Source organism: Oncorhynchus tshawytscha, linkage group LG05, assembly GCF_018296145.1.
Source record: "Oncorhynchus tshawytscha isolate Ot180627B linkage group LG05, Otsh_v2.0, whole genome shotgun sequence".
Lineage (NCBI taxonomy): Eukaryota > Metazoa > Chordata > Actinopteri > Salmoniformes > Salmonidae > Oncorhynchus > Oncorhynchus tshawytscha.
In genome coordinates this window covers 27,473,631-27,488,373 of record NC_056433.1, presented here as the reverse complement: position 1 = coordinate 27,488,373, position 14,743 = coordinate 27,473,631, and the positions used below count along the sequence as shown (strand labels likewise).

The window sequence follows — 14,743 nt, the reverse complement described above, 5'->3', positions numbered from 1 at the left end:
TGAAGAATCTAGAATACTTTTCTTCAGAAAGGGTTTCACCATAGCAGTTTTCTTAGTGCAGCGGGGAAAGTGCCTGTGAACAGGGAGTGATTAACAATAGCTCACAATTCTTCAGAAATGCAATTAAAAACTGTTTTGTAGAAGGTGGAGGGAATATGTTCAAGAAGGCAGGTAGAATGCTTAAGTTGTGATATCACTTTCCTGCGCACATCTGTATCAACCAGGGAAAATAGATCCATAGTGCCTTTGCGTGGTAGGCTAGGACACATATCAAACTTCTCATCAGGTCTTACTTGACTGATACCCAGCCTAACGTGTGTTCTTTTATCTCTGAAATATGTTGCAAACTCATCCCATTTAGACGTGGAGGAAAGTTCACATACATTTGCGGGGGTAGGATTTGTCAGGCCATCAATGGCCGAGAAGAGTGCTGTCAAGTTACACTGATCAAGTTAGACAAATGAGCCTGTCTGTCACGCCCTGACTGTAGATTGCTTTGTATGTTTCTATTTTTAGTTTGGTCAGGGTGTGATGTGGGTGGGTATTCTGTTTTGTTCTATGTTTGTATTTCTATGTGTTTGGCCTGGTATGGTTCCCAATCAGAGGCAGCTGTCAATCATTGTCTCTGAGTTGTGGGTAGTCGTTTTCTGTATCACCTGACAGAACTGTTTCGGTCTCGTTATTCCTCGTTGTTATTTTGTTTAGTTTTGATTAAATTTACAACAAGAACACTTACCATGCTGCACCTTGGTCCTCTCCTTCTTCCACCTACGACGATCGGTACACCGTCTGGCATTTCAAATTGCCTTGTTATGCAGTACCAGTGAAAGTTTAGACACACCTACTATTTCAAGGGATTTTCTTTATTTTTACTATTTTCTACATTGTAAAATAATAGAGAACACATCAAAACTATGAAATAACTCATACGGAATCATGCTCTTTATTTTTTTAAACTTTTAAACTGCATTATTGGTTAGGGCTTGTAAGCATTTAACTGTAACCTGTTGTATTTGGTGCATGTGACACATAACATTTTATTTGATGTAGTAACCAAAAAAGTGTTAAACAAATCAAAATACATTTTAGATTTTATATTCTTCAAAGTAGTCACCCTTTGCCGTGATGACAGCTTGCACACTCTTGGCATTCTCTCAACCAGCTTCAATCTTGAAGGAGTTCCCACATATGCTGAGCACTTGTTAGATGCTTTTCCTTCAGTCTGCAGTCCAACTAATCCCAAATCATCTCAATTGGGTTGAGGTTGGGTGATTGTGGAGGCCAGGTTATCTGATGCAACATTCCATCACTCTCCTTCTTTGTCAAACAGCCCTTACACAGCCTGGAGGTGTGTTTTGGGTCATTGTCCTATAGAAAAACAAATGATAGTCCCACTAAGCGCAAACCACATTGGATCGCTGCAAAATGTTGTGGTAGCCATACTGGTCAAGTGTGTCTTGAATTCTAAATAAATCGCAGACAGTGTCACCAGCAAAGCACACCCACACCATCACTCCTCCTCTTCCATGCTTCACAGTGGGAACCACACATACAGAGATAATCCGTTCACCTACTTTGCGTCTCACATAGACACGGCTGTTGGAACCAAAAATCTGAAATTTGCACTCATCAGACCAAAGGACAGATTTCCACAGGTCTAATGTCCATTTCTCGTGTTTCTTGGCCCAAGCAAGTCTCGTCTTATTATTGGTGTCCTTTAGTAGTGCTTTCTTTGCAGCAATTCGACCATGGAGGCCTGATTCACTCAGTCTCCTCTGAACAATTGATGTTGAGATGTGTCTGTTACTTGTACTCTGTGAAGCATTTATTTGGGTTGCAATTTCTGAGGCTGGTAAATGTAATGAACTTACCATCTGCAGCAGAGGTAACTCTGGATCTTCCTTTCCTGTGGCGATCCTCATGAGAGCTAGTTTCATCATAGCGCTTGATGGTTTTTGGTATACAACCCCTACCTTGTCACAACGCAACTGCTTGGCTCAAATGCATAAAAAATGTACTTTTAACGAGGCACACCTGTTAATTGAAATGCATTCCAGGTGACTACCTCATGAACCTGGTTGAAAGAATGCCAAGAGCGTGCAAAACTATCATCAAGGCAGAAGGTGGCTACTTTGAAGAATCTCAAATATTATTTGATTTGTTTAACACTGTTTTTGGTAACTACATGATTCCGTGTTATTTAATAGTTTTGATGTCTTCACTATTTTTCTACAATGTAAAAAAAAAATAAGAAAACCCCTTGAATGAGTAGGTATGTCCAAACATTTGACTGGTACTGTATATGTCAAGTTGCTCTCTCAGAATATCATTATGGACCTTTGACTTTTCCCACTTCCGCTCTGCCTTTCTGCAATTTCTCTTTAATTTATTAGTTTCCTCACTCATCCTAGACTCAGCGATATGATGTAGATGCAGTATGTAAATAGCATAGTGGGTACAACTTCTCAGCTGCTATGGTGCCCTGGCTACCACGCTGTGAACATGGTGAAGCGAACCTGTGCACATGCACAGATACTGTGTGTGACCGTGTCAGAGTGAAGTCTTCCATCTCACTCATCTCAATATCTGCTGTGCTGCTCATGGCAATGAGACCGAGTCTAACCTTTAACTTCAGTTCCACTCCATTAACAACCAGACATTTTTCAGACCCAGCAACTCAACACTTTGAGCTTTAATTGCGTCAACAACAGCCATTAACCTTTCGAGCCATCCAACCATTATTAGCAAACTGTCAAACGGTCAGTTGTTTGACCCTGGCACAACATTGCATGGGAAACTCAAGAGTGTATAACTCATAGTGCAGATCCGTAAATATAGCTTGTAAAGAGACAAGTTATTTCTCAGTCAGAGTGTTTGTCTAAGAAAGCGAAGTATTACAATGGCACTCTTGCTTGTTTGTATAAAGCCGGTTATGGCAGTGTTTTGCCTGTTTTACAGGTTTGATGTAAAAGCAGTTGAAGTTGCTGCTAGATACTGACCTACGGTCATTTTCATATTTTTCCCCCTGGAGGAGTGTAATCTGATCCTAGCTCTGTGTAGGTCCTTACTGACAACTTCTAGCCAGATCGGGAAAGGGCCTAATTTGCCGTGCCTGAACCTGGGGTGTATTCACAAGGTATACATCTTCTCGGAAGCCCTGAGACATTGAAATTCAATATGCAGAATGAAGTGTTGCATCATGTGGAATGATCTCCAAAAGTCCTTCAAGTTGGTGGATTTGGTGCTGATAGGGAAATTCAGTCGGATGTTAGAGGGCCATTTTACTGAAGAATGTGTTTTGCTTTTCGTGTTTGCTTTTCATGTATTGTGTATATAGATATGCATTGTATTATATCTTTGTTGTATTATGTAATTGTTGTTTATTGATGTGTTTATTGCCGTTTGACAGGTCATCATTTGAAATAAGAATTTGTTGTTAATTGACTTACCTGTATAAAAAAAGTGAAATTAATATTAAGTGGCATCACCTTAGACACAAAGATTATCTTAGACACAACCGTGACTCAGAATGACTATCCCCACACACCGACCACCTCGTGGTCATAGCAAATACCTCATAGCCTGGCAACCATGTGCCAGCGAGTAGTGTCTGCTTTGGCCGAGTCCAGACCACACAGAAGAGTTAAACTGAGCCATTGAGACATAAAAAAAGAGAAAGGGAGATAGAGAGAGAGAGATCCCTAGCCTTCATCTCAAGGCAGTGAGAGATCTATAGGTATTTGAGAGGAGTGGATGGGTATAAGATGAAAATTAGATATGAAAACTAGAAAGCAAGGTATTGCCATTTTGCTTACACCAATCCAATGCTTTGAGCTCTACAAGAAAGTATTGGCGTAAGGGCTTGGGCTTTTTGGGGGATGTATGAAACAGTGATAAACATGTGACTTCAGCCCTGTCCAGAAACAACCCATCATCCCTAGGCACTGAACTAATTGGATAGGTATTAGTAATATGGTAGTAGCTCCACTTTTCTCACTGAGGTGTAATATTCTCCATATTATCCAATCCTCTCAGATTTACACAAGTGCCAAGGGGGAATTAAATCATGTTTGTCAGGTAGGGGCAACTTTGATGGGGGTAAAGGCCACAACAAAAACTGAAATCATCATGAGGGGCCGCAGTTGCTATCGGGTCTGCGTACCCACATCCATACCAGGATAACAAGTTTAGATAGCTGGACGCTAAACTAACTTAGCAATCTAAAAAATGTTAGCTGACATGGGCTAATTGACTGACTATCAGTGACTGACATAACCAGAGAGAACTGCTGATGCACAACCAAATTTCGAAATTGCACCTCGTGTATTCTACTATTCTATCTCGCAACAGTAAGTTGTGTCCCTGACTGAGTTTTTTTTTGGGGGGGTTGATTCGAGGGCCTTCCCTGATGTAGGTCAATCAATACAAAATAAGAAGTTAATCCAATCCCAAACAAATTATGCACATTTACAATGAACAAAAATATACATTGCATTCGGAAAGTATTTAGACCCCTTCACTTTTTCCACATTTTGTTATGTTACAGCCTTATTCAAAAATGTATTAAAATGAAAACATGTCCTAATCAATCTACACACAAAGTCTCCATAATGACAAAGCAAAAACAGGTTTAGACATTTTTGCAAATTTATTAAATGTCAAATTAAAGTATTCAGTATTCATATCCCTTTGATATGAGATTCAAAAATGAGCTCACGTGCTCTTGTTTCCATTGATCATTCTTGAGATATTTCTACAACTTGATTGAAGTCTACCTGTGGTAAATTCAATTGATTGGACATGATTTGAAAAGGCACACACACCTGTCTATATAAAAGGTCCCACAGTTGACAGTGCATGTCAGAGCAAAAACCAAGCCAAGAGGTTGAAGAAATTGTCCGTAGAACTCCGAAACAGGATTGTGTCGAAGGACAGATCTGGGGAAGGGTACCAAGAACACAGTGGCCTCCATCATTCTTAAATGGAAGAAGTTTGGAACCACCAAGATTCTTCCTAGAGCTGGCCGCCCAGCCAAACTGAGCAATTGGGGGAGAAGGGACTTAGCCAAGGATCCGATAGTCACTGACAGAGCTCCAGCATTCATCTGTAGAGATGAGAGAACTTTCCAGAAGGATAGAAATCTCTGAAGCACTCCACCAATCAGTAATTTATGGTAGAGTGGCCAGGCAGATTCCCCTCCTCAGTAAAAGGTACATGTCAGCCCGCTTGGAGTTTGCCAAAAGGCACTGAAAGGACTCTTAGACCATGAGAAACAAGATTGAACTCTTTGGACTCAATGCCAAGCGTCACATCTGGAGGAAACCTGGCACCATCCCTACGGTGAAGCATGGTGGTAGCAGCATCATGGGAGACTAGTCAGGATCGAGGGAAAGATGAACGGATCAAAGTACAGAGAGATGCTTGATGAAAACCTAATCCAGAGCACTCAGGACCTCAGACTGAACCCTGAACCCAATCAAACATCTCTGGAGAGACCTGAAAATAGCTGTGCAGCAACATTCCCCATCCAACCTGACAGAGCTTGAGGGGATCTGCAGAGAAGAATGAGAGAAACTCCCCAAATGCAGGCGTGCCAAGCTTCATGCCGAAGAAGAATCGAGACTGTAATCACTGCCAAAGGCTCTTCAACAAAGTACTGAGTAAAGGGTTAAAATTATTTCATTTTTTATTTTTAATACATTTGCAAACATTTCTAAAAACCTGTTTTTCTTTGTCCGTATGGGGTATTGTGTGTAGATTGATGAGGGGGGGGTGGACAATTTTATAATAACAGATAACACATAACAAAATGTGTAAAAAGTGAAGGGGGTCTGAATATTTCTGAATGCACATGCAACAATTTCAAAGATTTTACTGTTACAGTTCCTATAAGGACATTAGTCAATTGAAATAAACTCATTAGGCCATACTCTGTGGATTTCACATGATTGGGAATAGAGATATGCATCTGTTGGTCACAGATACCTTTTTTTTAAAGTAGGAGCGTAGATAAGAAAACCAGTCAGTGTCAGGCTGTTTATTGTGGCCTGTGGGATGTTGTCTCACTCCTCTTCAATGGCTGTGCGAATTTGCTGGATATTTGTGGGAACTGGAAAATGCTGTCGTACACATTAATCCAGAGCATCCCAAACATGCTCAATGGGTGACATGTCTGGTGAGTATACAGACCATGGAAAAACTGGGTCATTTTCAGCTTTCAGGAAATGTGTACAGATCCTTGCGACATGGTGCTGAAATATGAGGTGATGGCTGCAGATGAATGGCACGACAATGGGTCTTAGGATCTCTGTGCGCTCAAATTACCATCGTTAAAGTGCAATTGTGTTTGTTGTACATAGCTTATGCCTGCCCATACCATAACCCCACCATGGGGCACACTGTTCAACACCTTGACATCAGCAAACTGCTCGCCCACACAATGCCATACATGCGGTCTGCCATCTGCCCGGTACGGTTGAAACCGGGATTCATCCATGAAGAGCTCACTTCTTCAACGTGCCAGTGGCCATGGAAGGTGAGCATTTTCCCAGTCAAGTCGGTTACAACACCGAACTGCAGTCAGGTCAAGACCCTGGTGAGGACGACGAGCACGCAGATGAGCTTCCCTGAGACGGTTTCTGACAGTTTGTGCAGAAATTCTTCAGTTGTGCAAACCCACAGTTCCATCAGCTGTTCCATCCATCAGCTGTGGCTGATCTCAGATGATCCCGCAGGTGAAGAAGCCGGATGTGGAGATCCTGGGCTGGTGTGGTTATACGTGGTCTATAGTTGTGAGGCTGGTTGGACGTACTGCCAAACTGTCTAAAAAGAAGCAGTTGGATGTGGCTTATGGTAGAGAGAATTTCATTAAAGTCTCTGGCAACATCTCCGGGGACATTCCTGCAGTCAGCATGCGAATTGCACGCTACCTCAAAACTTTAAACTATGGCATCTGTGGCATTGTGTTGTATGACAATACTGCACATTTTAGATTTGCGTTTTATTGCCCCGAACACAAGGTACACCTGTGTAATGATCATGCTGTTTAATTAGCTTTTTGTACATGGTACAGCTGTCAGGTGAGAGGATTATCTTGACTTAGGGGAAATGCTCTCCAACAGGGATGTAAACAAATTTATGTTTTATTTCAGCTCATGAAACATGGAACCAACACTGTACATATTGCGTTTATATTTTAGTGCAGTGCACTAAATATAATTTCACTAATTTGAGTCTCACATTACTATGTATAACTAAACAAAGATAGTTCATCTGTGCTGTTAACTGTAGGAGAAATAAAGCATGTTGGGCAGAACAAGCAAGGAGGTGGGCAAACCCAAACAAGCGAGATCTTATTGGTGCATTGTATTTAGCATGTACAGTTGAAGTCGGAAGTTTACATACACTTAGGTTGGAGTCATTAAAACTAATTTTTCAACCACTCCACAAATTTCTTGTTAACAAACTATAGTTTTGGCAAGTCGGTTAGGACATCTACTTCGTGCATGACACAAGTAATTTCTCCAACAATTGTTTACAGACAGATTATTTCACTGTATCACAATTCCAGTGGGTCAGAAGTTTGCATACAATAAGTTGACGATGCCTTGGGGGACTGGGATCAAAAGCCAGGACCTCCCCGGGGCAGAAAAACCACCAAATCTGTCGCCGAAGGGACGGTCACCTCCGGGGGCTCAGAACCATGGTTCTGAGGCACCCACAACCCTCAAAACTGTCCTTTTCTCAATATCTGGAAAATAGCTTGGAAAATTTAAAATCCCAAAAAATGATGTCATGGCTTTAGAAGCTTCTAATAGGTTAATTGACATAATTTGAGTCAATTGGAGGTGTACCTGTGGATGTATTTCAAGGCCTACATTCAAATTCAATGCCTCTTTGCTTAACATCATGGGAAAATCAAAAGAAATCAGACAAGACCTGGTTCATCCTTGGGAGCAATTTCCAAACGCCTGAAGGTACCACGTTCATCTGTACAAACAATAGTATTCAAGTATAAACACCATTGGACCACGCAGCGTTCCGGCTCCTGAAGATGAATGTACTTTGGTGTGAAAAGTGCAAATCAATCCCAGAACAACAGCAAAGGACCTTGTGAAGATGCTGGAGGAAACAGGGACTGGTGCACTTCACAAAATAGATGGCATCATGAGGAAAGAAAATTATGTGGATATATTGAAGCAACATCTCAAGACATCAGTCAGGAATTTAAAGCTTGGTTGCAATTGGTCTTCCAAATGGACAACGGCCCCAAGCATACTTCCAAAGTTGTGGCAAAATGGCCAACAAAGTCAAGGTATTGGAGTGGTCATCACAAAGCCCTGGCATCAATCCTATAGAAAATGTGTGGGCAGAACTGAAAAAGCATGTGCGAGCAAGGAGGCCTACAAACCTGGGTTAGTTACACCAGCTCTGTCAGGAGGAAGGGGACAAAATTCACCCAACTTATTGTGGGAAGCTTGTGGAAGGCTACCTGAAACGTTTGACCCAAGTTAAACAATTTAAAGGCAATGCTACCAAATACTAATTGAGTGTATGTAAACTTCTGACCCACTGGGAATGTGATGAAATAAATAATAGCTGAAATAAATCCTTCTCTCTACTATTATTCTGACATTTTTTTTTTTACATTCTTAAAATAGAGTGGTTATCCTAACTGACCTAAGACAGGGAATTTTAACTGAGATTAAATGTCAGGAATTGTGAAAAACTGAGTTTAAATGAATTTGGCTAAGGTGTATGGAAACTTCTGACTTCAACTGTATTTGTATATTTCCATTAGGGAACATCTACTCAATTCGACCTTGCACTCCTAAACAACGCAATTTTTCATAACATATTCTAGTTTTGGGAACAGAAAAATGTATTGAGATCAGATGTTTCATCGATGAGAAAATTCGAAGAATGTCGGCCCAATTTCACCAAGTTCCATCCTCTCCCACTACCCGCGACTGGACTTCCTCTCACTACCATATTTGGTGGTGAGAAAACATTCTGAACGAATGTGTAATCTTTATTGCCCCTGTGACGTGTCTGTGTTACCCCTTATGTCTGTGGACTGACCTTGCAGTAGCATGTGGACATTATCAATATCCAAGGGGATGGCTCCATCGTCCAGAGGGGCTTCCTCTGGGTTTAGCCCTGACGCCATATCTCCTGAAAGGGGAACCGATCACCCGGTGAGTCCTGGCAGCATGCTGGTGCTCTGTGGAGATAGCAAGGCACACAGGACAATAAAGAATCTGAAATATATTTTCTGTATATAACACACTTTCATTAATCACACACACATCAACCTAGTGGGCTCCGAGGAGAGTACTGTGTACACATACTGTATACCACTAGTACATTTAAATAGACATGGTGTCACCAGTGTGAATATACAGTAGCAACAAGCAGGTCAAATAAAGAAATGTAATACAATATGAGTTGCAGCAAGCTGAACAATCCATGTCTGAGAAGAAAGATTACAAAACATTCACCAATATACAGGTACATACTAACATAGCTTAAGTACACAAAAAACATATACACATGGGTTCAACACTGAAAACACATACCTGGCTATAAATGTTTGTCCAAAAGAGAGAGCAACAGCCTATATAAGCTACAGTGACGTGCACAAAGCTCCACTTAGCCAATTGGAGGACTAGGTGGTGCCATCTATTGCTTACACCTTTCCAGTCCTTTCAGATGTGTGAACACCAGAGGTAAGGGGAACTTCCCTAACCTCTCTGGCTGAATTGGCCCTTTTTTTCTTCGGGGAGTTAACGTCTCATACAGGGGAACTGGCGCCCCGGTAATTCTCACCCTGATGCTGGACCTCATATGGGAGCCGATTTGTGCAAAAATTCAGCTATAGAAACGACCACAACAAATCTTGAAAACTGATTGCATCTAATAACAGATGATCATATTGAAACGTAAATGTAATTTAAAGCTCCAAGGTGGTCATTTGCTATTTGATGTGTTAAGTTTGCTTATGCAAATGTAACAAAGAAACATGGTGAAGACCCAAAATTGCCCACCCTGGAAGCTTGTGTTTCAGACATAAGAAAGTGGATGGCGGACATTTTTTAAAACTTTTAGACTCGCACAAAACAGAGATGCTAGTTCTAGGTCCCAAGAAACAAAAGATTTCTGCAGTCGGATCTGACATGAATCTCGTTGGTTGGACAATCGTCTCAAATAAAACTGTGAAGGAACTCAGCGTTACTCTGGACCCTGATCTCTCTTTTGACAAACATATATATATATATAATATATAAATAAAAGGGGGGGGGGGGTTCACACCTAGCTCTGCTATTAGACAATTCTTTCGTAAAGTTTGAATAGTCCATTGTTCAGCTAATAGCCCATCCTAGAAACGTTAGCAGAATTCACAGCCTGCTACACCTGTGAAAAACTAATAATAATACTTTCTCCCCTTTCCACTTGTTTAAGATTCCAATTGATTAAGTGTTTTGAGCCACAATCGGCCCCAACCCCAAATAATACATTTGGGCACAGTCGATAGCGTGCTGGACTTCAGGCTAGAATGTTGAGGGTTCGAAAACTGCTCCCTGCCTATTTCATTACATTATTAAGCCTGGATGTGTACTCCCATCTCATTCCTCGCCCTCTTCCACGTGTCATTCTCTGCCTGAGTGGCTCGTGAGCGTGCTGCTAGGATATGGGCAGCACCTTGGTTGTGCATCAAGAATTCAGCATAGCAAGTTTGTATGAAGGTCTGGTTATTCACAGGCAAATAGTAATATGCTCTAAACCACTCTGGTGACAAATTTTGCTAACCTGTTTTCAATTGTCCACATGGCTGGGAGAACCTACTCAGAAGAATGCAGATGAAGTTAGATATGCATAGAAAGGCGGCCAGGCGGCCAGCTCTAGGAAGAGTCTTGGTGGTTCCAAATATCTTCCATTTAAGAATGATGAAGGCCACTGTGTTCTTGGGGACCTTCAATGCTGCAGACATTTTTTGGTACCCTTCCCCAGATCTGTGTGTCACATCTGCACCCACTACGCCCTCTGGTGTTCATCCGGTGTCTTCCTAACCTTCAGTTCTCCCCCTGAAAACACTTTCTCCCTTGGTGTGATTGTGTGGTTGGACACAGGTGTGCTGGAGTCAGAGCTGATTCCTACCAGCTGCAAATCATCCCATAAATCAAGACCTCTACATATACTAATCCCTGCCAGATCGTAATCTCTGCTCAGTCAGATATCACTCTAGCCTTTTGTCTATTCTCAAGATCCTGTTGCTCTGCTTTGCTCGGTTTCCTGCCTTATACCATTTTTGTCTTCTCCTTGCAGTTACCGCCCTGTCTCTGGCTCCTGTTTCACATCTCACCACCAATCACCTTGCTCTGGATATCACTCACCACCATTACCTTGGATTGCACTGTCAACTGTGGGACCTTATGTAGACGGGTGTGTGCCTTTCCAAATCATGTCCAATCAATTGAATTTAACACAGGTGACTCCAATCAAGTTGTAGAAATACCTCAAGGATGATCAATGGAAACAGGATGCACCTGAGCTCAATTTCGAGTCTCTTCACAAAGTGTCTGATTGTATACTTATGTAAAGGTATTTACATTAGTTTACAATCTATCTGCAATATTAAAGCTGATATACACCCTAAAAAGATTTTAAAAAGATTAGACTACTGCAATGCTCTACTCTGTGACTACATGGATAAGGTGAAATAAAACCAGTGCAAGATATGGCTGCTAGAATCTTGACTAGATCCAAACATTTGATCATATTGCTCCAGTGATAACATCGCTACATTTGGCTTCCTATTAAGGGTAGGATTGAATTCAAGGTTTTACTGCTAACCTATAAAGCATTACTTTAACTTTCTCCTACTTATCTCTCCAATTTGGTCCTGCTGTACATACCTACACGTAAACTATGGTCACAAGACGCAGGCATCCTTATTGTTCCTAGAATTTCTAAGATAAAAGGACTAGGCAGGGCTTTCTCCTTACGAGCTCCATTCTTATGGAATGCCGATCCATGTGAGAGAGGCATACTCGGTCTCAACCTTTAAGTCTTTACAGAAGACTAATCTCTTCAATAGGTCCTATGATTGAGTGTAGTCTGGCCCTCGGTTGCGAAGGTCAACGGCAAGGCACTGGAGTGACAAACCACCCTTGCTCTCTCTGTCTGGCAGGCTCCCCTTTCTCCAGTAGGATTCTCTGCCTCTGACACTATTACGAGGGCTGAGTCACTAGCTTACTCGCACTCTCCCATGCGGTCCCTAGAAGGGTGCATCACGTCATGTCATGCCAGGCTTTTTTTTGCTATACTTGACTTCAGTGGATTGAGTCACTGACATGATCTTCCTGTCTGGTTTTGCAACCCCTTGGGCTCATGTGGTGGGGGAGACCTTCATGGGCTATACTCAGCCTTGTCTCAGGGTAGTGGTTTGTTGATATCCCTTTGGTGGTGTGGGGGATGTGCTTTGGCAAAGTGGGTGGGGTTATATCCTGCCTGGTTGTCCCTGTCCAGGGGTAACTTTGAACGGGGCCATAGTGTCCCCTGACCCCCCCTCCCCACTGTCTCAGTCCTTAGTATCTATGCTATAATAGTCTATGTGCTGGGGGGGTGTAATCCTATCTGGTGTAATTCTCCTGTCTAATCTGGTGTCCTGTTTGATCTTAGGTATGCTTATCATCTCCACCTGGCTCAGCCATAAGACCACTGGCCATCCCTCTGAACATGGTTCCTCTCTTGGTTTCTTCCGAGGTTCCTGCCATTCTAAGGAGGTGTTCCTAGCCACTGTGCTTTTTATATATTTTTTGATTGATTCATTGATTATGCCTATCCAATGAGATATACAGTGGGTATGGGTGTAGGTATACACTTATATATATATATATTCACTGCTCAAAAAAATAAAGGGAACACTTAAACAACACAATGTAGCTCCAAGTCAATCACACTTCTGTGAAATCAAACTGTCCACTTAGGAAGCAACACTGATTGACAATAAATGTCACATGCTGTTGTGCAAATGGAATAGACAACAGGTGGAAATTATAGGCAATTAGCAAGACACCCCCAATAAAGGAGTGGTTCTGTAGGTGGTGACCAAAGACCACTTCTCAGTTCCTATGCTTCCTGGCTGATGTTTTGGTCACTTTTGAATGCTGGCAGTGCTTTCACTCTAGTGGTAGCATGAGACGGAGTCTACAACCCACACAAGTGGCTCAGGTAGTGCAGCTCATCCAGGATGGCACATCAATGCGAGCTGTGGCAAGAAGGTTTGCTGTGTCTGTCAGCATAGTGTCCAGAGCATGGAGGCGCTACCAGGAGACAGGCCAGTACATCAGGAGACGTGGAGGAGGCCGTAGGAGGGCAACAACCCAGCAGCAGGACCGCTACCTCTGCCTTTGTGCAAGGAGGAGCAGGAGGAGCACTGCCAGAGCCCTGCAAAATGAGCTCCAGCAGGCCACAAATGTGCATGTGTCTGCTCAAACGGTCAGAAACAGACTCCATGAGGGTGGTATGAGGGCCCGACATCCACAGGTGGGGGTTGTGCTTACAGCCCAACACCGTGCAGGACATTTGGCATTTGCCAGAGAACCTCAAGATTGGCAAATTCGCCACTGGCGCCCTGTGATCTTCACAGATGAAAGCAGGTTCACACTGAGCACATGTGACAGACGTGACAGTCTGGAGACGCCGTGGAGAACGTTCTGCTGCCTGCAACATCCTCCAGCATGACCGGTTTGCCGGTGGGTCAGTCATGGTGTGGGGTGGCATTTCTTTGGGGGGCCGCACAGCCCTCCATGTGCTCGCCAGAGGTAGCCTGACTGCCATTAGGTACCGAGATGAGATCCTCAGACCCCTTGTGAGACCATATGCTGGTGCGGTTGGCCCTGGGTTCCTCCTAATGCAAGACAATGCTAGACCTCATGTGGCTGGAGTGTGTCAGCAGTTCCTGCAAGAGGAAGGCATTGATGCTATGGACTGGCCCGCCCGTTCCCCAGACCTGAATCCAGTTGAGCACATCTGGGACATCATGTCTTGCTCCATTCACCAACGCCACGTTGCACCACAGACTGTCCAGGCGTTGGCGGATGCTTTAGTCCAGGTCTGGGAGGAGATCCCTCAGGAGACCATCCGCCACCTCATCAGGAGCATGCCCAGGCGTTGTAGGGAGGTCATATAGGCACGTGGAGGCCACACACACTACTGAGCCTCATTTTGACTTGTTTTAAGGACATTACATCAAAGTTGGATCAGCTTGTAGTGTGGTTTTCCACTTTAATTTTGAGTGTGACTCCAAATCCAGACCTCCATGGGTTGATTTCCATTGATCATTTTTGTGTGATTTTGTTGTCAGCACATTCAACTATGTAAAGAAAAAAGTATTTAATAAGAATATTTCATTCATTCAGATCTAGGATGTTATTTTAGTGTTCCCTTTATTTTTTTGAGCAGTATATATATACACACACACACAATTGCCTAGGGGGTATAGGGACTAGGGGGTAAATTGGGACTGGCCCTGAAGGTGGAACAGACAAGTGTATTACCCTAGTTTTACCTCCCATCCCCCAGCACGTTGGAAGGAACCTCCTTATAGAGTTTGAGGAGTATTAGAGCTCATAGTAAATCTGGATTGGATTACTGTAGTAGAATGTATGTAAATGTGAAATGCCCAGAATATGGGGCACAACATAGGGTTTGAGCAACTGTTTAAAGACCGGACACAATT

The 14,743-nt window shown here is 42.8% G+C and overlaps 1 protein-coding gene across 1 annotated transcript in view; it reads right to left on the bottom strand.

Annotated features, from left to right (window-relative positions):
- Positions 1-14,743, bottom strand: part of LOC112250423 (nesprin-2) — a 245,510-nt gene that overhangs the window by 219,701 nt on the left and 11,066 nt on the right. The window contains exon 2 of the mRNA XM_042322697.1: positions 9,082-9,223. Within this exon, the coding sequence (XP_042178631.1) occupies positions 9,082-9,169 (88 nt within the window). The 5' untranslated portion in view covers positions 9,170-9,223. The remainder of the gene's footprint in view (positions 1-9,081; positions 9,224-14,743) is intronic.